Source organism: Pipistrellus kuhlii, unplaced genomic scaffold (assembly GCF_014108245.1).
Source record: "Pipistrellus kuhlii isolate mPipKuh1 unplaced genomic scaffold, mPipKuh1.p scaffold_m20_p_3, whole genome shotgun sequence".
Classification (NCBI taxonomy): Eukaryota; Metazoa; Chordata; class Mammalia; order Chiroptera; family Vespertilionidae; genus Pipistrellus; species Pipistrellus kuhlii.
In genome coordinates, this window is record NW_023425529.1 from 87629369 (window position 1) to 87655875 (window position 26507).

At 44.7% G+C, this 26507-nt stretch overlaps 1 protein-coding gene and 2 pseudogenes across 1 annotated transcript in view; 1 reads left to right on the forward strand and 2 right to left on the reverse strand.

Annotated features, from left to right (window-relative positions):
* Positions 1–335: 335 nt before the first annotated feature.
* Positions 336–11693, forward strand: LOC118729572 (annotated as a pseudogene).
* A 6514-nt stretch (positions 11694–18207) lies between these two features.
* Positions 18208–26507, reverse strand: part of FLT1 (fms related receptor tyrosine kinase 1) — a 192028-nt gene continuing 183728 nt past the window's right edge. Inside the window, exon 30 of the mRNA XM_036456250.2 lies at positions 18208–20996. Coding sequence (XP_036312143.1) covers positions 20795–20996 — 202 coding nt within the window. The 3' untranslated portion in view covers positions 18208–20794. The remainder of the gene's footprint in view (positions 20997–26507) is intronic.
* Positions 24391–24489, reverse strand: LOC118730994 (annotated as a pseudogene).

A 26507-nucleotide genomic window follows, 5' to 3' on the forward strand; every position in this document is an offset into this window, starting at 1 on the left:
AAAAAAACAGAATCATAAATTAAAGGGAGACTAGTCTGCTCAGAATTGAGGATGTGTTTAGGAATTTAAATTTCTTAGGAGAAAACATTAAAAATGCTGTTAAAGTTAGGCTGATGTTACATCTGATACACTCTGACAAATGAAGATACTACAGCTTTATTGCTTTCATCTCCTGTGCTCGGAATGGTCAAAAACAGTATTCTCTCCCCCACCCTCCCAACCCAACCCCCTACACCATCCTGCCCTCCCTTTAGCAAGTGCATGGTTAGGGACCCATCTGTAAAGTCCTAATATATAAAAAGCCAGATGCAGTCACAACCTAAATAACCGGACTGATGACCGAACAGCAGTCTAGGGAGCAGAGGGAGCAGGAGCTGATCAATCAGTGGCAGCCCTCTTGGTTTTCCTCTTGCCCTCAGACTCCAATTAATCGGTTGGACGAGGGGCAGAACTGGGGACAGGCTTCCTTAGTAATCTTGCAGGTTCATTCTCAAGAGGATAGGCCCGGCACCAAAAGACCTGTGCTGCCGGCATGATCCAGACCGCACTGCCTGCCTCCTGGAACTCGGCCTTGGGCACTGCGGCCACTTCCCCTCCCTAGATGCTCCACAAGGAAAAAAGGATACCGCCAGCGGTGAACAGCGGTGACTGCTCTCTCCATGCCTCCTCCAGGTCACTCGAGCCCCTGCCACCTGTTCTGCTCCAGAAGAAATGTGATCACTGCACATGGAAGGAATGTAGTAAAAAACAAACAAAAAAAAACCGCGAGCAAGGGCCCACCTCCATGAGCTCTCAGGAGCCTCTGGGCACTGGGCACTCTATTTTATTTATTTTTTATTTTTTATTTTTTAAAATTTATTGATTAAGGTATCACATATTTGTCCTCAACCCCCATTCCAATCCTCCACCCCTCCCCACTCATGTCCCCACCCCCCTATTGTCCTTTATCACTGGTTAGGCTTATATGTATGCACACAAGTCCTTTGGTTGATCTCTCCCTCTTATCCCCATCCTTCCTCTGAGGTCCAACAGTCTGATCCATGGCTCCTTATCTCTGGGTCTGTTCTTGTTCATCAGTCTATGTTGTTGACCATTTCTCCCAGATGAGTGAGATCATGTCCTACTGGAAATATAAGAATCAAAAATGAGACAAGCAATAATCATTATGCTGAAAGGCATACGAATCGGTCTGTAGCGAGTTTCCTTCTGGGCCAACAGTTCTTTTGAGACCCAATTTCAATGTCAAACAGTTCCGTATGTGTACATGTCTGCAATGATATTTCAGTTCTGGATGGTGGACAAATGGTGGTAATGCAGGTCCAACCCTCTCTGGTTTGGTCCTGGACAACCTGCAGTGATACACAGCTGCTGACTGCTATTATGGCAAGGCGTCGTCAGCGTCTTCCATCTCTGGACTGCTTCTCTTCTGTCTTCATGGTTGGAGTAGTCCCTGTCAATTCCTTTCTGTTGTCAGAATCCACATGGTCTTGGAGTTGTTTTCTGAAAATATACAAACATATTCTCGACCAAAAGTTAATAAAGGAATATTTTCTATAAATTTGACTTGGGATCCTTTTTCATTTTTTGCCCAAATGATTTTCCTCTGGCTTGTTTTGACACCATGTGTGTTTTTCATGGGTGTCTTGCTGTTAGCATTACAATTAATTTTCTAAAGTACAAATTTTCTAGATGTAATTTACTTACAGGATATTTTTCCTTACATGATATTATTCTGCTTCCCCAATTTTTGATTTAAATTTTGAAAATTTTATGTAGTCTTGATAGCCTTTAAATTTTAATTTTTTGCACTATAATATGCTTTAGGTTCATTTCCTGTTGCGAGATTTTATCCTGAGATGAGCTACCAATAAAAATTTTAGTTAACACTTTAGGAACAGTTTTTTGTCCAGTGCAATTAGTTTTTTTTAGAATATTCACTTATTTCAATTAGCCAATTTAAATTAGCCTGAAAACTTGTCTACTATTTTATTGTCAAATTTGTTACTCTAAAACAATCTTATTTTACCGTGTAAATATTAGGGGAAAGGATTATTTGTCTTCTTGAGTCGGTCCTGAGTATTCCTGGTGGTAGGCTGGATTTAGATATCAAAAACCCACTTCCCCACACCATGTTTACAAGACAATTCAAATAAGTCTTGTAGTGAGAGGGCAGCTGCTGTCAGCCAACTCTCTGTCTTTTACCCAGGTCCCGATTTGAGCTGGGCATGGGAAGATAAGCAGCCATGGGGGCAGGAGACTCCCTCAGCAGGGGTGAAGTTTCAGACCCCTGCAAAGTTGGAGGAGTGAGGGTCTGTGCCCCATCTCAGTTGACCCCCAAGGTCTCTCCTGATGGCCCCTCTTCAGCTGTGCCTGACTTAGGTTGTTCCTTCCCTGAGGAATCTTACCTGTCTCTGGCTAACCAGCCATCCTCTGGGGCCAAGCAGGGTGATGTGAGGTTCAGTTCTGTCTCCTTGGTATTCTATGACCCCGTGGCTTCCATGTCCAGCTGCTGCCTTAGGATCCCCTCGCCTGTTGGTGGGGCTCTAGCACTGAGCACTGGATAAGAGACAGAGCCATGGTACCAGTCATCACGAGGCTTCAACCTTGACATGAACAGAAAGCTCAGGCAGCAGCTACGGGCAATTGGATTGTGAGAAGAGGGTCTCTCTTGGCCCAAAGGGCAAAAGGGGCCAATATAGAATGCTCAGGTGCCTCCCCAGGGGCCCTCTACACAATGGAAGGGATTAAATCCTTTCATGTCCTTTTTAAATTGCTGCCAGACATTCAAAGAGTTAGTTTGTAAGTTTGCTTGGGATAATTGTATATTATGCTGTTGTAATTTTAGAATATCAAGAGATGTGTTACCTTTGTCTCCAAGTACCAAAAATATGATTTTTTATTGATCCCCAAGGGTTCAAGGTACTATTATAAGTAATTGGGGTAACACAAGTCTGGGAAAATTTTTAATGACACTGTAGAATATTATCATGTAAGGGTATTCTTTGTTCAAGACCATGGTGATTCCATTTCATACTGGCTGTCCATTTCTTCTATGGACCAGGTCTTAGTTACATTTTCTGCACCTCTCCCAGGGGCTAGTAGTGATAGTAGTGACACCCTTTCTTTGGTGTCCACACAAGCCATAAACCTCTCTTTAATTTTACACACAAAGGGGCAGTGTTTTGATTTTGGGTTATACAAAAGGGAAGCTGGGTGGAAATCCCTGTGTAATTATACTTTCTTGCCCCTCCCATGATCCTCATGGATGACCAAGGTATTTGGTATTATTGGTGACTACATTAGGTATGGGATCAGCCCATGTAAGGGGTTTTACCTGTGAAGTGTCAGGAGCATAAGTCCAAAATACTTCCCCATTTGCCCCAGGTAATATTACCAGACATCTGATGGTTGCTAGTAAGGCTAGAGTTTCTTGAGTTTCTGGTTACCTCACAATTTCTTCCCTGAGGTTATACGTTCTGATTGGCATTTCTCTGTCAATATATATATTTTACCCATCAGTTTATGTTGTTCATTATATTCCACAAATGAGTGAGATCATGTGATATTTATCTTTCTCTGTCTGGTTTATTTCACTAAGCATAATGTTCTCCATCTCCATCCATGTTGTTGCAAGTGGTAAGAGCTCCTTCCTTTTTACCGCAACGTAGTATTCCATTGTGTAGATGTACCACAATTTTTTAATCCACTCATCTGCTGATGGGCACTTAGGCTGTTTCCAAATCTTAGCTATGGTGAATTGTGCTGCTATGAACATAGGAGTGCATATATCTTTTCTGATTGATGTTTCTAGTTTTTTTGGAATATATTCCTAGAAGTGGGATCACTGGGTCAAATGGGAGTTCCATTTTTAGTTCTCCACCAGGCTGCATTCCCACCAGCAGTGCACGAGGATTCCTTTTTCTCGGCATCCTCACCAGCATTTATCATTTGTTGACTTGCAGATAATAGCCATTCTGACAGGTGTGAGATGGTACCTCGGTTTTGATTCCCATCTCTCTGATGATTAGAGACTTTGAGCAGGTTTTCATATGTCTCTTGGCCTTCCTTCTGTCTTCTTTTGAAAAGTGTCTATTTAGATCAGTTGCCCATTTTTTGATTGGGTTGTTTATCTTCTTTTTGTTGAGCTGCATGAGTTCCCTGTAAATGTTGGACATTAAACCCTTATCGTTGATATCATTATCAAATATGTTCTCCCATGTGTGTGGGCTTTCTTGTTTTATTGATGGTTTCCTTTGCTGTGCAAAAGCTTTTTATTTTGGTGTAGTCCCATTTGTTTATTTTCTCTTTAGCTTCCATTGCCCTAGGAGCAGTATCAATGAAGAAGTTCTTTGAGCATATGTCAGGAATCTATAGGCAGAGCATATGTTCTGCCTATAGATTCCTCTAGTATTTTTATGGTTTCCCTTCTTATGTTTAAGTCCTTGATCCATTTTGAATTTATTTTTATGTATGGCGTAAGTTGGTGATCTAGTTTCATTTTTTTTGCATGTATCTGTTCAATTTTCCCAAAACCATTTATTGAAGAGATTGTCTTGATTCCATTGTATGTTCATGCCTCCTTTGTCAAATATTGAGCATAGCGATTTGTATCAATTTCTGGGTTCTCTATTCTATTCCATTGATCTATATGTCTGTTCTTGTGCCAATACCAGGCAGTTTTGAGAACAGTTGCTTTGTAATATAGCTTGATATCTGGTATTGAGATCCCTCCTACTTTGCTTTCTTTCTCAGGATTGCTATAACTATTCAGAGTCTTTTTTTTTTATTCCAGATGAATTTTTGTAAAGTTTGTTCTAAGTCTGTGAAATATACTGTTGGTATTTTAATGGGAAGTGCATTGAATTTATAGATTGCTTTGGGTAGTATGGACATTTTGATTATGTTGATTCTGCCAATCCATGAATATCTGTTTATGTCTTCCTCTATCTCTTTTTTCAGAGTTGTGTAGTTTTTCCGCATATAGGTCTTTTTTCTCCTTAGTTAAGTTTATTCCTAAGTATCTTAATTTTTTTTGGTGTGATGGTAAATGGGATTGCTTTTATAGTCTCTCTTTCTGTAAGTTCATTATTGGTGTATAGAAATGCCATAGATTTCTTGGCATTTATTTTGTATCCTGCTACTCTGCCAAATTCATTTAGTAAGTCTAGTAATTTTTTGTGGAGTCTTTAGGGTTTTCTATGTACAATATCATGTCATCTGCAAATAAGGAGTTTTACTTCTTCTTTTCCAATTTGGATGCCTTTTATTTCTTCTTCTTCTCTCATTGCTATAGCTAGTACTTCCAGCACTATGTTGAACAGGAGTGGTGAGAGTGGGCATCCCTGTCTTGTTCCTGTTCTTAGAAGAAATGGTTTTAGTTTTTGCCCATTGAGTATGATGTTGGCTGTGGGTTTGTCATATTTGGCTTTTATTATGTTGAGATATGATCCTTCTATTCCTACATTGCTGAGAGTTTTTATCAAGAAAGGGTGTTGGATTTTGTCAAATGCTTTTTTTGCATCTTTAGATATGACTATGTGATTTTTATCTCTCAATTTATTTATGTGCTGTATCACATTTATTGGTTTACGAATATTGTACCATCCTTGCATCCCCAGGATAAATTCTACTTGATCATGGTGTATGATCTTTCTGATGTACTGCTGGATCCAATTTGCTGGAATTTTGTTGAAGATTTTGGCATCTATGTTCATGAGGATTATTGGCCTGTAATTCTCTTTCATTGTGTTATCTTTATCTGGTTTTGGTATGAGGGTGATGCTGGCTTCATAGAAGGAGCTTGGAAGTGTTTCTTCCTCTTGAATTTTCTGGAATAGTCTGAGGAGGATAGGTTTTAGTTCTTCCTCTAATGTTTGGTAAAACTCCCTTGTGAAGCCATTTGGCCCTGGGCTTTGTTTGCTGGAAGATTTTTGATGACTGCTTCAATTTCTTCCATAGTTATCAGCCTATTGAGATTTTTAGTATCTTCTTGAGTAAGTTTTTAATTTCTTCTTTGATCTCATTGTTAACCCAATCATTGTTTAATAGCATGCTATTCGGCTTCCAAGTGTTTAAATTTTTTGGAGTGTTTTTATTATAGTTTATTTCTAATATGCCATTGTGGTCTGAAAAAATGCTTGATATGATTTCAATCTTTTTTAATTTGGGGAGATTTTGTGATCCAATATGTGGTCTATTTTTGAAAATGTCTCAAGTGCACTTGAAAAGAATGTATATTCTGTGGCTTTGGGGTAAAATGCTCTGAAGATGTCAATTAAGTCTATCTGATCTAGTGAGTCATTTAGAAGTTGTTTGGAGGTTCTAGCAGGGGAGCGCAGCTACTCGTATACCCTTGACCGAAGACCGGTCCTCTCCTCTTGGGGGAAAGTCGTCCTCTTCGGCTGAGCGCACAGGTGCGGGAGGGACGCACATGGATCAGTGAGGGAGGAGGGGGTCATCGCCTAGCCAGCCAGATCAGCTGAATCAACCCTGGCGATCAATGGGGTGACAGATGTCACAGCCAGATCGCCTTCACATCCTGATCTAGTGAGTCATTTAGAATTACCGTTTATTTGCTGATTTTTTTTTTTGTCTAGTTGATTTATTCAGTGATGTCAGTGGTGTATGAAAGTCTCTTACTATGATTGTATTATTGTCAGTTTCTCCCTTGATATCTTCCAGAAGATTTTTTAATGTATTTGGGTGCTCCTGCATTGAGTGCATATATGTTTATCAGGGTTATATCCTCTTATCGTATTGATTCCTTTATTATTATGAAGTGGCCTTCTTTATCTTTTGTTATGGCCTTTACTTTGAGGTCTATTTTGTCAGAAATAAGTACTGCTACCCCAGCTTTTATTTCACTTCCATTTGCCTGAAAGATGTTTTTCGATCCCTTCACTTTCAATCTGTATGAGTCCTTTTTTCTGAGGTGGGTCTCTTGTAGACAGCATATATATTGGTCATGTTTTTTTTATCCAGACACTCGATGTCTTTTGATTGGAGCATTTAGTCTATTTACATTTAAGGTTATTATTGAAAGGTAATTGTTTATAGCCATTTTTATTTTTTGAGACTGTGTTTCTTCTTTTCTTTTTATACCAGTTCCTTTAGCATTTCTTTCATTGCTGGCTTGGTAGTGATAAACTCCCTTAGCATTTTTTTTTTTGGTCTTTGAATCTCCTTATTTGCCCTTCAATTTTGAATGATAACCTTGCTGGATAAAGTATTCTTGGATTCAGTCCCTTGGTTTGCATCACTTTGTAGATTTCCTTACATTTTTTTCTGGCCTGATGTGTTTCTGTTGAGAAATCATTTGATAATCTAATGGGGGTTCCCTTGTACAATATATAACTTTCTGTCTCTCTCTTGAAGCCTTTAAGATTCTCTCTTTGTCTAGAATATTTGCCGTAGTAATTATGATGTGTCTTGGTGTGGATCTCTTCGGGTTCATCCTGTTTGAGACTCTGAGCGTGTATGACTTTTTTCTTTGCTACATCAGGGAAGTTTCCTGACATTATTTCTTCAAATATTTCTTTTAACCCTTGTTCTTCTTCCTGTTGTTCTGGCACCCCTATTATTCTTATGTTGCTTCGTTTCATGTTGTCCCATAGTTCCTTTAGGCTCTCCTCCTGTCTTTTAATTTTTTTCTCCAATTGCAATTCAGTTTGGCTGTGTTTTGCTTCCCTGTCTTTTTGTTCACTGATTCTATCCTCCACTTCGCCTAGTCTACTGTTGAACCTTTCATGGAGTTTTTTATTGCAGCTATATCACTCTTCATTTCTTCTTTATTCTTACATAAGTTGTTGATTTTTTCATCCATTTCTTCTTGACTCTTGCATAAAGTGTTAATTTTTTCTTCCATCCAATTTATGAATTCTATGACCCTTATTCTGAATTCCTTTTCTGACATATTGCATGCCTCTGTTTCACTTAGCTGCTTTTCTGGTGTTTCCTCCTTTTCTTTCCTTTGGTGGCATCTTTGTTTACCCATTTTTGGTCTCACCAATTGATCTAGATGTCGAGCTGTGCAGGGGGCTACTCCTTGGGTGGCAGTAGCTTCTCTGGCTGCAGTTGCTCTATAATTAGCAGCTGCTTCTCAGTTGGCAGCAGTTCCTCTGGTGGGTGTTGTTCACAGCCGTGGTGCCTCCTCTGGCTGGTGGGGGAGGCTGCTCGTATAGCTTCTGATCCTTGGACGGGATTGGGCTGATTATGAGGTTGCTGCGGAACTGGCTGCTCCTTGGAGAGGGGCAGGCCACATGAAGCTGTTGTTCTTAAGCCTGTGGCGGGTTGTTTGCGGGCCTGCTGTTCCTTGGACAGGAGCAGGCTGCTCACGTGTCTGCTGTTCACGTGGTTGCAGTGCCCTGGGCTAAAGCGTTGGCCCAGTCTGAGGGGAAGCTGCTTCCAAACTCACAGGAGCCTGTGCCTTGGGCAGCTGGAGACTCTTTGACCGTGGGATTGCAGTCTAGGTAGCGTGCCCCTGGCAGAGTGGCTGTAGAGTCCCAGGTGTTATCTGAGGGCACTCTGGTTGGGGTTGAGGTTGGGAATCCAGTTATAGCAGCTCTTTCCTTCAAAAAGTCTAGGCCCTTTAGGACAAGCTGGCCTTCCGGTACTGTTTGTGATGGTGGCAGAAGCTGCCTAGTTAGGCAAGCCTGATTAGCCTGCCCTGAAGGTCCTGTGGGATCTAACTGTGCCTCATTCACTCACACACATATACCCCACCTGACCACACGCTCTTCTTTTACTTCCTCACTCACTCATGCTCTTTTCCTCACTGCCACATTCTTCTTGCCTCTGTAGTTGGGTCTGGGGTGTTGTTGACCCTTTCGTGGATGAAGTTTCCTCTCCAGGTGTCTGGTTATGTGGCTTGCTCTCAAACCCATTGGCCTGACTGGATAAAATTCACCTCCACAAGATTCAACACTGAGGGAACTAAGCACAGAAGTACTCATAACACTAAAAACCCCCGTATAAATGACCCCCTGAGAAAAGAGAGATAGGGCAGAGAAAAGAGAGCACAAATGCTATGGAAGAGAGAGAAAAATATATGGGATAAAAGACAAAAGAATAAGAGGATTGGAGCAGAATCCAATCCTCTTATATAGTGAATCCAAGCTTATATAGTGAAAATAAGATTGAGAATTGGATGAATATGGGGAGGATCTCAATTTAGTATTGCGGAAGTAGAAAGGGAATAAGTGGATGAGAGAAAAGAGAATGAGAAGAAAAAATAATAAATTTACAAAAAAATTGATTAAAAAACGGTATAAAAGTTAAAAAGGAAATAAAAAATAGTGATGAAAAATAATAATAATAAAAGAAAAGTAAAAACCAACAGGAAAACAAACAAGAAAAGAAGAAAGAAAGGTAGAAAGGAAGACAGGAAGAAAGATGGAAGGAAGGAAGGAAGGAAGGAAGGAAGGAAGGAAGGAAGGAAGGAAGGAAGGGAAAATAAAAATGAAAGTGAAAAAAACTAGAGTGTCTTCCTTTGGCTGGCTTATGATTCCATTTGTCTGTACTGTTCTGTTTGTCAGTTTCTCGGTTGCTGGGGCTAATGATTAGTCTTTAGGCCCTTATATCCACAGGGAGTATTCAGATTCCTTGTTTTACTCAAGGTGTGAACTGGGTGTGGCTATGTTCCTTGCCTGGAGCCTGGAGGGAGGGGCTATCAGGAGAAACTGGCAACCGGGCTTAGATGACTCAGCAACAGACCCGCCACCACCTCCCCTAGATCACCACCCACTCTTCCCCGATTCCGCAAGCTCACACCTTCTCCCGCACCTTGCCATGAGTTAAGTGTATCCAAAAGGTCCCATGAACCAGGTTCAGTGGGAAGAGGCATAGGCCCCAGGGCGAGGAGGGACTGCGTCCCCGAGAGCTGCTCTCTTGCCGGGACTGCGCGATCCAGCTGGCCTTTCAGAGTTTGCTCAGATCTAAAATCCAGACTCCAAGGTCCAAAATCCCCAACCTCGCGCAGCCCCTTGGTGTCTCTCTCCCTTTCCCCCCCCCCCTTTTATTTTCTCACAGACTGATGTCCTCAGGGGTGCGGCCCTGCACCCTGTAGATTCTCCCTGCCTCTTTGGACACAGAGGCTGGGCAGATTCTCCGGCTTAGAACCTTGATTTTACCTTACTTCCGGGACTTCTGCCCTTCCTGGGTGCAAACTACCTCACCAGCTGCGTCTCCTCGCCAAATTCGGGCTGAATTCCACTCGTTTCAGCTGCTCCCTCCACCTGCTTTGGGACAAGGCTCAAGACACGGCCTTCTTTTCCGCCGCTATCTTCCCTCCTCTCTGACTATTTTAGGGGCTTCAGGTGAGCGGGGGATGCAGAGAGGGTCAGGAAACCGCCCACAAGGCCGAGCTCTCAGTCTGCGCGGAGAACGGGAGAACGAAGGGAGGAGACGGTTTTGGCCTGGCCTGGCCCCTCCTCAGAGGCAGCCCTTTCCTCCATGTGCACTGCAGAGGACAGACAGGGATGCCTAAGAGGCTGGGCCATGGTACCCCATGCCTACCCTACTCCCTGGCCTCCTCCACCGGAGGCCCCCACAGAGGGAACCCAGGGTCCCAGGCACTCTGCCCGCCCGCTGACACTTTCTGTTTCTCCCTGAGTCAGAGGCCCTGGGCAGGCGCTTGGTGCCACAGCCTCTTCGTGTTTGCCTGTTCATCTCTGTGTCTGTCAGGCTGTCCCTGAGTTTGCCTCCACTTCTAGAAGTAAGCTTCCGGTATAGTGACAACCCACAAACCTCATCCCTTTCCTATGGCAGGATGCTTCCACCCCCACAAGCTACACCCCTGCACCCCCTCCTCCCTGCCCTGTGACCGCTGGGTAACAGGAACCCGTGCAGCATCCTGGACCCGGACTGGCGCTGGTGCCTGCCCATGTGCTTGCCCCTGCGCCCGGTTTTACTCTTTCCCTTGTCCGGCCCCATTGCCCTGGGGCCTGCTGCCCCCCTCTTGCCACTGCCCGGATGCCTTCTGGCCTTGAATTCTTGGTGCCAATTGATCAAATCCTGATTCACCAGAGGGCTGTGCGAAGGGAAACACTCCTGGGCTGGGAGACAAGGATCCAATATGAAGTGTGCTCGGGCTGGACAGCCCTGGGTCCGGCGCTGAAGAGAGAACTGCTGTGCACGTCTGTGCTGCGGTATGGCCAGCCCCTTCACGTTCATCTGATGGACCCCGGGGATCGAGAGATGGAAGTACAGTGGCCACGAGCTGCAGACCTGGCATCCCTTCCTCCCAAGTTCTCCATTCAAGACGCGGATCGCCATACATGATCCTGCGAGTGGTGGGGCCCTGCTGGAGGAGACTTAGAGGTGAGGACTCAGGATGAGTCCCACAGTGAGGGCCGCATTAGTAAGCAGTGGGGGCGGGGGCGGGGAGCTGCTCCAAGAAGCCCTCCCGGATGCAGATGACTTTGGGTTGCATCATTTCCCCTGGATCTGGGCGTGAGAGTGAAGGCTGTACTGCTGGGAGCCACATTCCTCATTGACTACATGTTCTTCGAGAAGTGAGAAGGCACTGGGCCCTCTGCCATCACCAGTTAGATGGCACCTCAGCCAGAACTCAAGATGGTCGCTTGGCCTGGCCCGGCCCCTCCTCAGAGGCAGCCCCTTTCCTCCATGTGCACTGCAGAGGACAGACAGGGATGCCCAAGAGGCTGAGCCATGGTGCCTCATGCCTACCCTACTCCGCTGGCCTCCTCCACCTGTGGCCCTGTCAGAAGGGTGTGTATGAGAACCCTTCTCCCGCTACCTCTCACCACTGTCTCTGCCATCCCTCAGCTCACAGGCATATCAGCTTTCAACTTGTCCTACTCACTTCCTCTCACCCTCTTCTCTGGATGGGCCCTCTGGAATCCAGGGCTCTGGGGTTTTACAACAGAGCTGGGGTGGAAAAGGGTAGACAGCACCAAAGACGGCTGATATAGCCACTCCCCTCTGCCGCAGTTTGACCAGTTAGTTCAGCCTCACAACCTGGCACTCAAAGGGGATCCTACTTCCCCAGCAACGACTCTAGGGCCTCAGCCCCAGTGCCAACCTCCTCTCCCCCTGGCCCTCCCCACAGCTGGTGCTTGCTGCAGCTCCGTGTGCCTTCTTAACCACCCCTTCCTTCCCTGTTCCCACAAAGGAGCTGCATCCTTTACGTTATATTCACATAAACTTTGTAACGTTTTGGGGAAAAATACACACACACACACACACACACACACACACACACACAAAGATGACCAAGAGAATGCCGCAGTCAACGTCCCGAGTCCAGCTCACAAGAATGGAGAGAAGGGAGAATTCCACAAGTTGGCCGATGCCAAGTGACAGCCTGACATGTGGCAGTTGTGTGACCGCAGAGGAAGGAGTTCAAGTTTCTCAACAGAACACAAAGGACTTCTTCCATGTTCTGAACCTTCATAAGAGATGTGATACCTCACAGCACAAGGTGCTGGCAGTGTCCCTTTGTTCTTAGTCTCTGCCTTTTTTTTCACTGCTAAATTTAGCCTCAGGGCCACTGATGCATCCAAAAAGACTCTGCAGCTTTCTCAAAAGCCTTGGGGCACACTGTCTTTGGCGTGAAGATAGCTGCGGACTTCAGCATCCTGGAGTCAGAGGGAATGTGTGCATCGGTGCTGCCAGCACCTGAGGAAGAGCCCCGGCTACCCATGCTGACCTCTGCTGCCCCGGCTGGGTCCGATATGCAGAGCAGGTGCCGAGTCACCCCATCACCCCCACCTCTGAACGGCCAAGTCTCCCAGCAGATCATGGGCTCTCTGGTGAAGGATTACTTTGCCAGACGGCAGAATCTGTCCCCAGACAAGATTTTCCACATCATTGTGGCCCCGTGTTATGACAGGAAACTGGAGGCCCTTTGAGAAGATGTTCCCACAGCTTACATAGTTCCCGGGGTGCTGGCTGAGTGTTAACCTCAGGTGAAATTGTCCAGAAAATGGAGCCAAGTGACCTCACTTCAAATAACGCAGTATGGGGATTGCAAGAGGGAAGAGGGATGGAGAGGTAGAAGAGGCTAAAGGCATAAATGGTGATGGAAGGAGACTTGACTTGGGGTAGTGAACACACAATATAGTATACAGATGGTGCATTATAGAAATATACACCTGAAACCTATGTAATTAACCAATATCACCTCCAATGAATTCAATAAAAAATATTTACCTGTAATTCTAATGTAACTGTCCATCCTGTGTTATTATAAATCTTGCTACTCTTGTTGTGGGGAGTATAGTGGTGGTGATAGAATTTCACATGGGATGGTTTGTGTGTAGGGCTCACATTTGGGCATAAACTTATACAGTGAGGAGCCAGCAGCTATGCAGAATTTGATGGGAAAGAATTCCAGGTCCTGAAATGTGCCTGGAGTATTTGAAAAATGGCAGGAAGTTCCATGTGGGCAGAGAAGAGTGAGTCAGAAGTGAAGATAGAAGGGTAACATGGATAGTAGTTTCTTATAGGTCCTTTTAAGACCATTTTGGCTTTTACTCCCAGTGAAAGGGGAAACTGCAGGAGGATTTGGAGCAGAATAACATGATACAACATTTTAAAGGGGTTACTTTGGCAGCTGGTTAGCAAGCTATTGCTGTATTGCTGTATTTCAAGTGAAAGATGATGGAGATTTGGACCAGGGTGACAGCAGTGAAGGTGGGATGAAATGACTAACTTCTGAATATATTTTAAAGGTAGAGCCCACTGGATGTCCTAACTTATTGGGTGTGAAGGAAGAAAGGAAGTGGGGATGGAGGATTGTACTGAACTGAAAGAGACTGTTGTAGGAACAGAGTTTTGGGGGTGAGAGGACAGGGAGGATGGGGAAGTGAGGAAGGATAACTGGGAGTTTGCTCAGGGAACTATTTGAGATGTTTAGTACACATTTGTCCTGGTTTGTTATAAGCAACTCCAAACTTAATGGCATAAAGCAATCATTTTATTATCCTTGGGGATTCCATGGGTCAGGAATTTGGGGAGGGCACAGCTGGATGACTTCTCTATTTTATTATGTTTTGGGCCTCAGCTGGGAAACTTCCTGGGGGCTGAAATCAGCTGATCTAGCACCTGAACTGAATGGGGAAGGCTGGGCTCGGTGGGGGACTGGAGGGAAATTACCTGCTCATGGCCTCCGTGTGACTTAGGCTTGTCCACACATGGAGCCTGGATCTCTAGTGGGGGCTATTGGAGAATGAATAGACACAAAGATTGAAAAATGCCTATAATTTTTTAATTTAATTTAATTTTATTTTTTTATTTATTTATTTTTTAATATTTGACCTGGTCTCCGAGTTATGCAGGGTCATTTCTGCCACATTCTGTTGATTGCAGATGAGTCACAGAGCCAGCTCTGAATCTTGGGAGAGGAATTTAATGAAAAGTGACAAATGCACATTGTCAAAGGTCATGTGGGATTTGGGAGATATCGCTGCAGCTATCTTTGGAAGATGCTGCCACAGGATCCAAAGATGTCAATTTAGCACTTGCATACATGTGACTTTGTAGGTTAGGGCAGAGATCTAGCCCATAAATGTAACTTACAGCCATTGTCATGTAGATGTCACATAAAGCCCTGAGACTGGCTGAGATGATGCAGTTAGTGTAGACTAAGAAAAGCCCAGGGGCAGAGTGCTGGGGTAACTGGAACAATGTTCAAGGGTCAGAAAAAAGTAAACCAGTAAGAAGAGATATCAATGACCAGTGAGATAGGAAGAAATGTGTGATGTCCTGGTATCGAAATTAAAAAGGTATCTGGATGTTTTCAGGAAGAAAGGTGAAGTTGATGGTTCAAGAAAGACAGGCTGACAATGGGCCATTGGGTTTAATATGGAGTTCACGAATAACCTGGCTAAGGGCAGTGTCAGTGAGTATGACAGTGAATTCTGGGCTTGAGGGGCCTTAAAGTGCTTTGAGGGGAGGAATCTGAAACAAGAATATAACCAGCTCTTTCAAGGAATGTTGCTATGAAGGAGTGGGGTGGTAGCTGAAGGGGAAAGTCAGAATGTAACTCCTCCTAAGATGAGTTGATCCAGTGGAAGGGGACATGGATGGGGGTAAGGCAGTGGTGGATTGCTGGAGAGTGTCCTGTGTAGGTGAGAGGAGGGGTTGACTGCCCAGCATGTGTTTTGAGTACATAAGGGAAGGCAGAGCATATGAGCACAGATGCTGGAAGAGGGTAGGTGTGATGATGGGATTTTGAAGTTCTCTTTTGATTACTTCAGTTTTCCCATTGACATGAAGGGTTTACTAATAGTGCCTATCACATTGGATAACTTTGAAAATTAAATGTTTTTTCCTCAAAAGTACTTACAGTAGTTGTTGGCATATAACATTGATATGCTTTACTCTGAAAGTAAGCCCTTACTCCTTTTTAAATGGTATTTTTAAGATAATCGTTTTTGAATTGCATACAAATCTTCAAATAAGCATATAGCTCAGCAATTATCACAAAGTGAACACACCTATGTATCCAGCTCAAGAAATAGAACATTAATAGCATCTAGTTGGTTTTTGGTTGGTTTTACTTTTTTTTGCCCTTAAATGTCTTTAGCTCAAAAAGTAGAAAGCTAGTCATCCTTGTGTTGGGATCTAGGATATATTTGAAAAATGTTCTTGCCTGTGAAATCCAAAAGTCTGGTAATATGTTTAACACCAAGGACTCTAATAAATCATACTGGGCTATTCTTCTGCTGGAGGAAAGGAAAAAAGAAAAATTTATTCCCAAATGAACTGTAGGTTCCCAGAGTCATGAGAAAATTTCTAAACTATGACGTGACCCCAATTCCTCAAGCATTCTTCAAATCATTTGCCTAAATGAGTGAGTGTATTATGAAAACCAATATTTTTAAAGAATTTAAACATTTTGAAGATAAAAATGTCTCTTGTCCTTTTAGTTAACCATACATTTACTGAGATTAGTTATTTAGCCTCTTTTTTATTCCTTGCCTTTTTTTTTTTTTTTTTTTTTTTTTCCCCCCCAAAGAAAGCAGGTCTTTTCCCTCCAATCTAATCCTATATAATAAAAGCCTAGGTGGCATCATGCCCTCACATGACATCATCACAAGATGGCCACCACAAGATGGCTGGTAGGGGAGGGCAGTTGTGGACGATCAGACCAGTAGGGGAGGGCAGCTGGAGGTGACCAGGCCTATAGGGGAGGGCAGTTGGGGGCCATCAGGCTGGCAGGAGAGGGCAGTTGGGGGCAACCAGGCCTATAGGAGAGGGCAGTTGGGGGCTATTGGGCTGGCAAGGGAGCAGTTAGGTGTCAGTCAGGCCAGCAGGGGAGCAGTTAGTAGCTAGCAGTCCCAGATTGGAGAGGAATTTTGTGCACCAGGCCTCTGTTCCTTATAATGTTATTAGGAAGGTGATGGTATGACCACTTCCTAAGACAATGTGTTATTGGTCACTTATTCTATGTTGATAGTGATTGTCTGAATTGTTTATTTCTCTTTCTAGGATTTAATCCATAAAATAAAATTAAAAAATATTTAGAGGTAATGTACTTTTCTTAGGGAAGTTCTTGTCTTGGGATATTGCCTAATTATTTTGTATTAGAGGCCCAGTGCACAAATTCGTGCATGGATGGGGTCCCTCAGGCTGACTGGCAATCAGAGTCAGCCAGTCTGGGGTGAGGAAGGTGGGAGGGAGAAGAGACTGTGGGAGGTTGGCCAGCAATTTGTGCCAGGCCAGCCAGGGTGAGGGGAGGGACTGTTGGAGGTTGGTCAGTCACGGGAGGTTGGCTGTGGAAGTGCACTGACCACTAGGGGTCAGCTCCTGCATTGAGTGTCTGCCCCCTGGTGGTCAGTATGTCATCATAGCGACCAGTCATCTGGTTATCACAGATACTTAGGCTTTTATATATATAGACTAGAGGCCCAGTGCATGAAATTCATGCACGGGGGGGGGGGGGGGGGGAGGGGAGAATCCCTCAGCCCAGCCTGCACCCCCTCCAATCCAGGACTGCTAGCTCCCAACTGCTCACTTGCCTGACTGCCTGATTGCCCCTAATTGCTTCTGCCTGCCAGCCTTATCACCCCCCAACCACTCCCCTGCCAGCCTGATTGATGCCTAACTGCTCCCCTGCTGGCCCAATTGCCTCCAACTGCCCTCCCCTATTGGCCCAATCACCCCTAACTGCCCTCCCTTGTCAACCTGATCACCCCTAACTGCCCTCCCCTGCTGGCCTAGTCACTCTCAACTTTTCTCCTCTGCTGGCCTGGTTGCCCCCAACTGCCCTCCTTTGCAGGCCTGGTCCCTCACAACTGCCCTTCCCTGATGGCCTGGTCACCTCTAACTGCCCTCCCCTGCTGGCCATCTTGTGGTGGCCATCTTGTGTCCACAAGGGGGAGGCCATGTTGTGTGTTGGAGTGATGGTTAATTTGCATATTAGGCTTTTATTACTATAGGATGATTTCTTGCACACAATCTCTAATACACACAAGCACACTCAGGCACAGGCATACACACTCCCCTCTTTAGTTATAGTAATTATTTATTAGCTGAAAATTAGTGTTTGGAAAAGCCTGTCTCTTTTTAAACTGGGGACACTTTTGTCTGCAGCCCGCACTCTACGTTTTACTTATGATCTCCCTCATTTTAGTATTTAGTTTTCTGGGCAGTCTGCCTAGTTGGATTTTATTTTATTTACTGTTCACAGTGTCTTGATTGTTAAGAGGAACCATTTTGTAGTGTTGGGAGAAAGCTCTTTACCTCTAGCAGTGCTTGCTTTTGTGCTCTTAATGATTGGTTTAATGAGATCTCCCAGAACATCAGTTCCCCACCCCTGGGGAAACCTATGACTCCTGTTCTCATTTATAAGCAAACTAGAGGCCCAGTGCATGATTGAAATCACACAAGGAGATGCCCGCTCCTGCCAAGCGAGGAGGCACCCTGGGGAGGGGGAGGCCAGGACCCACATCTGACTCATGCAGCGCTGGCCACAACGGGAGTCAGGCTGGATTGGCATCGCGAAAGGCTGGGACCTGTGCCTGACTTGCAGCGTCCCTGGGCCCTCCTGGCTGAGTCCACTCTGGGGCCACGTGAGCCACTGTGCTGTCTCTGGCAGGCCTCCTGTCTCTGTCTTTGTTTCAGCTCCAGGCTTCACTTGCACGCACAACCTCCTCCTGTCTGGTTGTAACCCGTTGTGGAGTCCTGGCCTAATTTGCATATTATCTCTTTATATGTATAGATTAGGAAGAAAATACATAGATGTTTTGGGAAGTTAATTTTATTAAATGAAGATAGTATATAAAATACATTCATAGTGACTAGATATAAAGGACCAAATTATTTCTTATATCTGCAGCATACATTCTTGGTTTGTATAAAAGTAACTTTAAAATTCCAGTTTCCTTAAATAGTTCTGCACCAAACACACAACACACGCATATATATACATATAGTTACTACCACTGTCAGTCAAAGACACGTTCTTCTTTTAGTCAGCTCAAAGGGGCTGGCAAATATGTTTCATGTTTGACATTCTTCCAGGCTGGGAAGTAAGGAACAGCTAGAAGGCCTAAGTAACATTTTCCAGGATATGGACAGCTCTGTTGGGTGGGCTCACATAACGTGTGGGCGGCATTTCTTAAATGAGACCTACACTTGCATATGGTTTGTCCCCTCCCGCCTGTGCGGTTCCACATACGTTATCTCACAAATCCTAAAAGAGGTGCTGGTTCTTTCCTTGCTGCTGCCAACCATTTTTGTCATAAGTGACAAGTGATTTAATATCATCAGTTAATTAGTGTTTCAGTTTTCAGTGCCATTTTTATGATCTCGCCTGTGGCAAGCACCATGCAACTACCCCAACACATGTTGCTCCTGTTTTCCTGTCCATGCCGGGACTCCAGATGGGAACCTTTTTGGATGGATGGACTCACATAGGCTACACACCTGAGTCTTTCAAAAAAGGAATAGGTTGTTCCAGGTGGTATTATTAAGGTCTCCATGATTAAGAGTGAGATCATTAAAAATCAGGACATAATGCATATGGCTAAGGTTTTCTGTGATTTTCACTAATTGCTGGGTTCTTACCTAATTTGAAAAAAACTAGAGAATGGATTGAGGTCTTCTTTTACCGTCCCTGTGTTTAACATCACCTTGGTTGCCTGGTTTACACTATTGCCAGTTGTCGCTGGAGATTTTGTTCCGGTAAAGAAGAGGAAGAGCAAAGCTTTCCCCCGCAGCCTGATTTTGTAGGGCCTCGGCTTGGTGGAGAGGCCTGACTCCCTGCTGGCTGGAGGCCCCTCCTGCAAAGCCACTGGCTTACTGGGGATGTGCCCAGTCCCATCTCTCCATACAAAGAACCTTGAGACAAGACTGACATGGGCAGGATGCTGCTATTACTTATATTCCAGGTTCTACAGGTAAGTTGCATGCATCAAGGGAACCGTATCTTCCCTGCTGCCGCCCAGCTCTGACAGGCTCTAAACATTCTAAATGCAGAGCATCAGGTGGAATCCACGCAGACCCCAGCCCTCCAGCCTGGGGAGTGGGCACCCTGCGCACCTGTTCCCTTCGCCATCCTCCTCGGGCCCAGGCAAGGCCAAAGCCTATGAAAGAGGCTTTTCTCCTACTGATGGCAGATTAATGTCCTGGTCCCAGTCCCAGAAATACTTCACATATCACCGTTTTCTCAAGGGGCATAAAGTGCTTAATGAACCTCGGCTAATGCGCTCACAGGCCTTCCCAGGGGGCAGACTGGAGAGGGACCCCTCCCCGCCTCCAGGCCTGTCGCAGTGCGGTGGTTTGGTTGGCACAGAGAGGGCTTTCGCTGTCTCGTCTTTCTTATTCCTTCTGCCCTTGTTTTGTGGCATTTTCATTCTCCTTAGCCTCCTTTTATAACTAACTGTACAAAATAGACAAATGCAAAACATTGAGTCAAGTATCTTGACTATACATTAACACTCAAAATAGAATCTGATGTTTTTTTTAAATGGGGCTTTAAGCCCAGCAGGTAACCCTCACAGACCAGTCGTTCCAGTTAGCTTACTACGGACAATATGCTACATGCCCTGAACTAATATTCCAGCTGAGCTCAGTGTACTTGCTAGAGGGGCCGGCAGTGTGGGCTCAGATCTGAGCAACAGCCGCAGTGACAGAAATAAAAAAATGTGTCATGTATAGGAATGGACAGAGAACCAGTCCTGCAGCTAGTTTTTTAAAATATGCTTTGTTGTTTCAAAAAGTGTTTGTCCTTTTCTTGCCTCCCAGAGTCCAGAAAAAGTCCCCTCATCCCTCTCTTCTATTGGCTCCCTGGCTGGGTTCTCGAATGGAGTGGGTTCCATAGGGTTTCAGAAGCCTCTTCAGTGTCCTTGTTGGTAGCCCTCTCCCACTCCTCCCACATGGTCCAGCTCAAATTCTCCCTTCTTGCGCTCTGTCCTGTTTTCTCTTTTCTTCATTTCTCCCTTCTTCCTTTTCCTCCTTACAGCATGTCTGCTGGAAGCCTGGCTTGCGTCGGCCAGCTCGGGCAGCCGTCCCTGGTGCATGCTGCGCCGCATGGTCAGTGCGCCTCCTGAACTGTCCAGGCCCGAGGCCTGGGGGCAAGGAGCAGGAAGTCATTGGACTTGAAAGAATTTCTCTAACACACTGACTGAGGGTTTGGCCTTTCTTACTCTATTTATCTGGGGGTTACAGTCTGGTTAGTCAAAAGGAAAAAGCACTGTTAGAAACCACAGGCAGCATCTAGCCCCTGCGGAAAGGCAGAGGAGCACATTCTATGTGTACAATACTGGCAGAAGCTCGTTTCCTGGGGGTATAAGTGTGCATGTGGTTCTAGAAATCAGGCTGTCACACCTTAGACAGGCGGGGTGGAATACAAGACCACCGAGTTGTAGTCTGGGGGAGGAGAGCAGCATGAAACCTTCTTTTCCAGCTCGGAGTAGTCATAGGTAAATCTGCGCTTGCCTCTGTTGATGTGCCCACAGTCAGGATGGCAGACCCGAGGCCTGGTGAGGTCAGAAAGCCCCGACTCCTTACTCTTACTGGTTACTCTCAAGCTAAAGACAAAAAGAAAAACATCAAATATGCAAAGTTAGTTTCTTGAAATCACATTGCTCTAAAAACTCTTTATTGCCGAGACTGGTTTGGCTCAGTGGACTGGAAGGTCCCAGGTTCGATTCTGGTCAAGGGCATGTACATTGGTTGCGGGCACATCCCCGGTAGGGGGCGTGCAGGAGGCAGCTGCTCAATGTTTCTCTCTCATCGACGTTTCTAGCTCTCCATCTCTCTCCCTTCCTCTCTGTAAGAAATCCATAAAATATATTTTTAAAAAAACACAAAAAAACTCTTTATTGTTGCAAGTACTTACAGATGTCTTTCCTTCCCAACTAACTCCTTCTAACCCACCCCTGCCCCACCCTAAACTATATTTTTATTTCAGAGAGGAAGGAAGAGGCAGAGAAAGATAGAAACATTAATGATGAGATAGAATCATTGATTCAGTGCCTCCTGCACAGCCCACCACTGGGGATCGGGACCCCAACCTGGGCATGTGCCCTGACTGGGAATCGAACCATGACTTCCTGGTTCATAGGTTGATGCTCAACCACTGAGCGACACCATCTGGGCCACTCTTCATTTTTATTTTATTTAAAAATATTTTTTATTGATTTTTATAGGGAGGAAAGGAGAGGGAGAGAGAATTAGAAACATCGATGAGAGAAAAACATTGATCAGCTGCCTCCTGCACACTCGTACTGGGAATATGCTTGCAACCATGGTACATGCCCTTGACCAGAATTGAACCTCAGACCCTTGAGTCTGAAGGCTGACGCTCTATCCACTAAGCCAAACTGGTCAGGGCACCGCTCTTTATTTTTAAAAACTGTTTGTTAAACTGATTATTGAGGGAGGGAGTGAGGAGAGAAGGAAAGAGGAGAAAGTATCTATTTGTTGTTCCACTTATTTATGCATTCATTGGTTGCTTCTTGTATGTGCCCTGACTGGGGATCAAACTCACAACCTTGGTGTATTGGGAGGACACTCTAACCAACTGAGTTACCCTGCCAAGGTCCACTCTTTCTTTCTTTTTTTTCTTTCTTTTTTAATATGTTTTTATTTTATTTTTTAAATGTATTTTTATTGATTTCAGAGAGGAAGGGAGAGGGAGCAAAAGAGAGAAGCATCAATGAGTGAGAAACATTAATTGGCTGCCTCCTGCAAGCCCCCTGATAGGCTGAAAAAATGCTCCCCAAAATATTGATGCCAAATCCTTGGGAATCTGTGAATAGCACCTTATATGGCAAAAGATGTTATTAAGCTGAAGGTCTTCAGAGGATGAGCTTATTCTGAATTATATACATAACTAGTGGCTTGGTGCACAAAATTTATGCACATTAAAAGGAAATTAGAGGAAATATTTTAATATTGCTATTTGCCCTTTCTCTATAATAGAAATATCAGAGATGAAATAAAATTAGTAAAATGTATATGAAAATCTTCCTTCTATCAGAGTCTGGGGTGCACTGCGGGACCCAGAGTCAAGTCCCTGCCCACCATGGCACCTCAAAATCATGTGAGACCCAGACCCAGTTGGCCCCACTCCCGTCAAGCCCCGCAGGGTGGGGGATCCCTGGCTCACAGCCTCAGGTTCCGTGGCCCAGGGCAGGGAGTGTAGCCTAAGGTCCCCTGGCCTGAGGCAGGGGGAGCAGCCTCAGGTCCCCCAGCCAAGCACCAGGGTTGGGGAGAACCACCTTGAGATCCCCTGTCTAGACCTGCTGGGCAGAGGGTGCAGCCTCAGGTCCCGTAGCACCAAGGTTGGGGGCGTGGCCTGAGGTCCCTGTCAAGCCCCACCAGGTGAGGTCCCTGCTAATTGCTCCTTAAGGCTCATTACGGGAACTCAGCCTCCACTGTGGGTACAGCCATCTTGTGTTACAGAAACCCCACCTCAGCTGTGGGTGCCGCCATCTTTGTGACAGTGTGATGGTCAATTTGCATATTCCCTCTTTATTAGATAGAATTCCCTCTCTCCCTTCCTCTATCTCTCAAATCAACTCAATAATTTATTATTTATTTATTTATTTATTTATTTATTTATTTTACAAAAACCTCTTTAAATAAAAAGAAAGAGTGGTCCAGCTGATGTGGCTCAGTGATTGAGTGTTGACCTATGAACCAGGAGGTCATGGTTAAATTCCTGGTCAGGGCACATGCCTGGGTTGCTGGCTCCATCTCCAGTGTGAGGCGTGCAGGAGGCAGCCAATCAATGATTCTCTCTCCTCCTTATACTAGAGGCAGAGTGAGATTTACAACCAGAGACAGGAGGAGGTGATGTGAAGATAGAGTAGAGAATTGTGGCCACAAGCCAAGGAATGCCTGGAACCACCTGAAGCTGGAAGGAGTAAGGAAGGAGTTCTCCCCCAGACCCTCCCACACCTTCATTTTGGGCTTCTGGCCTCCAGAACTGCAAAAGAATACATTTCTCACTTCAAGCCACCAAGTTTGTGAAAATTGCTACAATGGCCTCAAGAAACTAGTAGAACTTTAAAAAAAAAGGTCAATACAGCTGTGTCCTCATGTTTGCATTCTAGAAGAGAAAACTAAGTTATGAGAGTGAACATCACAGACAAGGCTCAAAGGTAAAGAAACTTGCTTCTGGGTCCTGCATATTACGTCCAGCCTAAGGCAGACCCACAGGAAGTAAAGCTTTGTTTGTCATTCATATTTGTTTTCTTTAATGGCTGGGACGAGGATAAAAGGACTGTGTGCACCACCACATTAGTTGGATTGGTTTTGGACTTGCACATCAAGTATTTGCTCCATGTTCCATATTTTTTTAAAAATCCTCACCTGAGGACATGTTAATGTAAGAGAGAGTAAGGGAGAGAGAAACATTGATCAGTTGCCTATCACATGCATCCTGACCAGTGTTTGAACCTGCAACCCATGTATGTGCCCCGATCAGGAATTGAACCCACAACAGTTTTGGTGTACGGGATGACAGCTCCAACCAATTGAGCCACCTGGCCAGGGCCCATGTTCTGTATTTTCAGTCTCAAAGTAGAGGATGTAATTAATGTTGCTCCTTTCTTTACAAAGATCTAGGTTAACATGGTCACCCATTTTCTGAAGTATTCTAAAGAAGGAAACCACAGACCACGGTATCCCACACTTCCCCACCCACTCCTTCTCAGTGGGGTCCTCCAATTTGTTGTACTCTGAGTAACTGAGGATGCTGACTCTGGTACCATTATTGTGCTTGTGGAAATGTTATCCAATGACTTTATTGTGGTTGATGAACTGTGCTAACTATGTCACTTAGATGCTCTGTTGCCCTCCTTCGATTTAGATCAAGGTCAGCAAATATAGCCGATGGGCTGGCTGGCTGGCCATATGTTTTGTTTTTATTTTTTAAACTTACAAATCTTTTTATTTTATTTATTTATCTTATTTTTAAATATGGAACACTTCACGAATTTGCATCCTTGTGCAGGGGCCATACTAATCTCTGCATCATTCCCATTTTAGTATATGTGCTGCTGAAGCGAGCACACATCATGCTTTTTAAAAAATATAGTTTTCTCTATTTTATTTCATTTTTTAAAAAATATCCTTTTATTGATTTCAGAGAGGAAAGGAGAGGGAGAGAGAAAAACATCAATAATGAGAGAGAATCATTGATTGGCTGCCTCCTGCACACCCCCTATTGGCGAGTGGGCCTGCAATCTGGGCATGTGCCTGAACTGGGAATCAAACTGGTAACCTCTTGGATTGTGGGTTGACATTTAACCACTAAGCCACCCTGGCTGGGATGTTTTGTTTTGTTTTTATTATTATTTATTTACTAGAGGCCCAGCGTGCGATATTGCGCACCACTCTGGCGGGGACCGTACTGACTCCCGCAACGCCAGGAGGGATATGGGACCCAGAGTCAAGTCCCTGCCCACCCATGCACGCCTTGCAGTGCACGCAGCCTCCTGGTGACCAGTCTTTGGGCGTGACGGCGTGATGGTGTCATGGTCAAGGGGTTTTTATAATAGAGATTTATTTATTTATTTATTTTTTAATCCTCACCTGAGGATATTTTCCCATTGATGTTTAGGGAGTGTGAAAGGGAGGGAGGAGAGGGAGAGAGTGAGAGAGAGAAAGAGAGAGCTACATTAATGTGAGAGAGACACATTGATTGTCTCCTGCACATGCCCTGACCAGGGCAAGACATGGAGTCTGCAACTGAGCTAAGTGCCCTTGACTGGGATTTGGACTCAGGATCCTTTGGTCCTAGGTTCGACGCTCTAACCACTGAACAACTGGCCAGGGGTATTTTGTTTTTAAATGACAGCTTTGTTGAGATGTGATTGGCATGCTGTAAATTCATCTTTGTAAAGTGTATACATCAATTGCTTTTAGTATATTCACAGTTGGCACACTCAGTTTTTATCATCCCTCCTCCACTCAAACACATACATACCCATTAGTATACCCAGCTGCTCCTCTTCCCTGAACTTCCTACCCCCCAACTAGACAACCACTAACCTACTTTCCATTTTTATAGACTTGCCCATCCTGGGCATTTCATACCAATGGAATCATACAATATGTGGTACACTATGACTGGCTTCTTTTACTTAATGTTTTCCAGGTTCATCCATATTATAGCATGCATCAGTACTTTATACTTCTTATTTTCAATTACTATTCTATTTAATAGATATGCAGCTTTTTATTTATCCATTCATTAACTGATGGGCATTTGGGTTGTTACTACTTTTGGTGATTATGAATAATGCTGCTGGGAACATGGGTGTACAAGTTTCTGTGTAGACATCGTTTTCATTTCTGTTGGGTGTATACTAAGGAATGGAATGGTTATAGAGTGACTCACTTAACATTTTAAGGAACTGCTAGACTATTTTCCAAAGTGGCTGCACTATTTTACATTCCCTCCGGCAGTACACAGGGTTCTAATTTCTCCACATCTTCACTAACAGTGACTTCCTGATTCTAACCATCCCAGGGGTTTGAAGTGGTATCTCACGGTGGTTTTGATTTGTATGTCCCTGATGACTAATGGTGCTAAGCATCTTCTCATATGTTCATTGGCCAGGGCCACCTGTGTTTTAGAGTTTGTTGGAACTCAGCCACACCGTCTTGCTTATCTCCTGTCGGACTGCTTTCATACTACAGCGGCAGGATGGAGCAGTTGTTTACTCTCTGGACCCTTGAGGAAAAACCTGCTGACCCCTGACTTAGATGAAAGGAGTAGGCTCTGCCTGTGGGTGAGAATGGGCAGGCCCTGGCACCAGGGAAGGAAGGGATGCTTGATAGCCCAGCCTTGCCCTGCCCAGCACTGTTCCTAGGTGCACACTAGCACAGAGAAGTGGAAGTGATGTGTGGGCCAGTGGAGTATAAGCAAGGGCTGGAGTAATTCTGACAATAGTTGTCGCTGGCCACTGTATGGAAGAAGTGCTAGGATCAAACAGGAAGCAAGCCCTCATTTGAAGGGTGGGTTCTCAGGATGGCATGTCTTAGGACTAGAAAACAGCACCATGACCCTCTGCTACAAAGGCTGT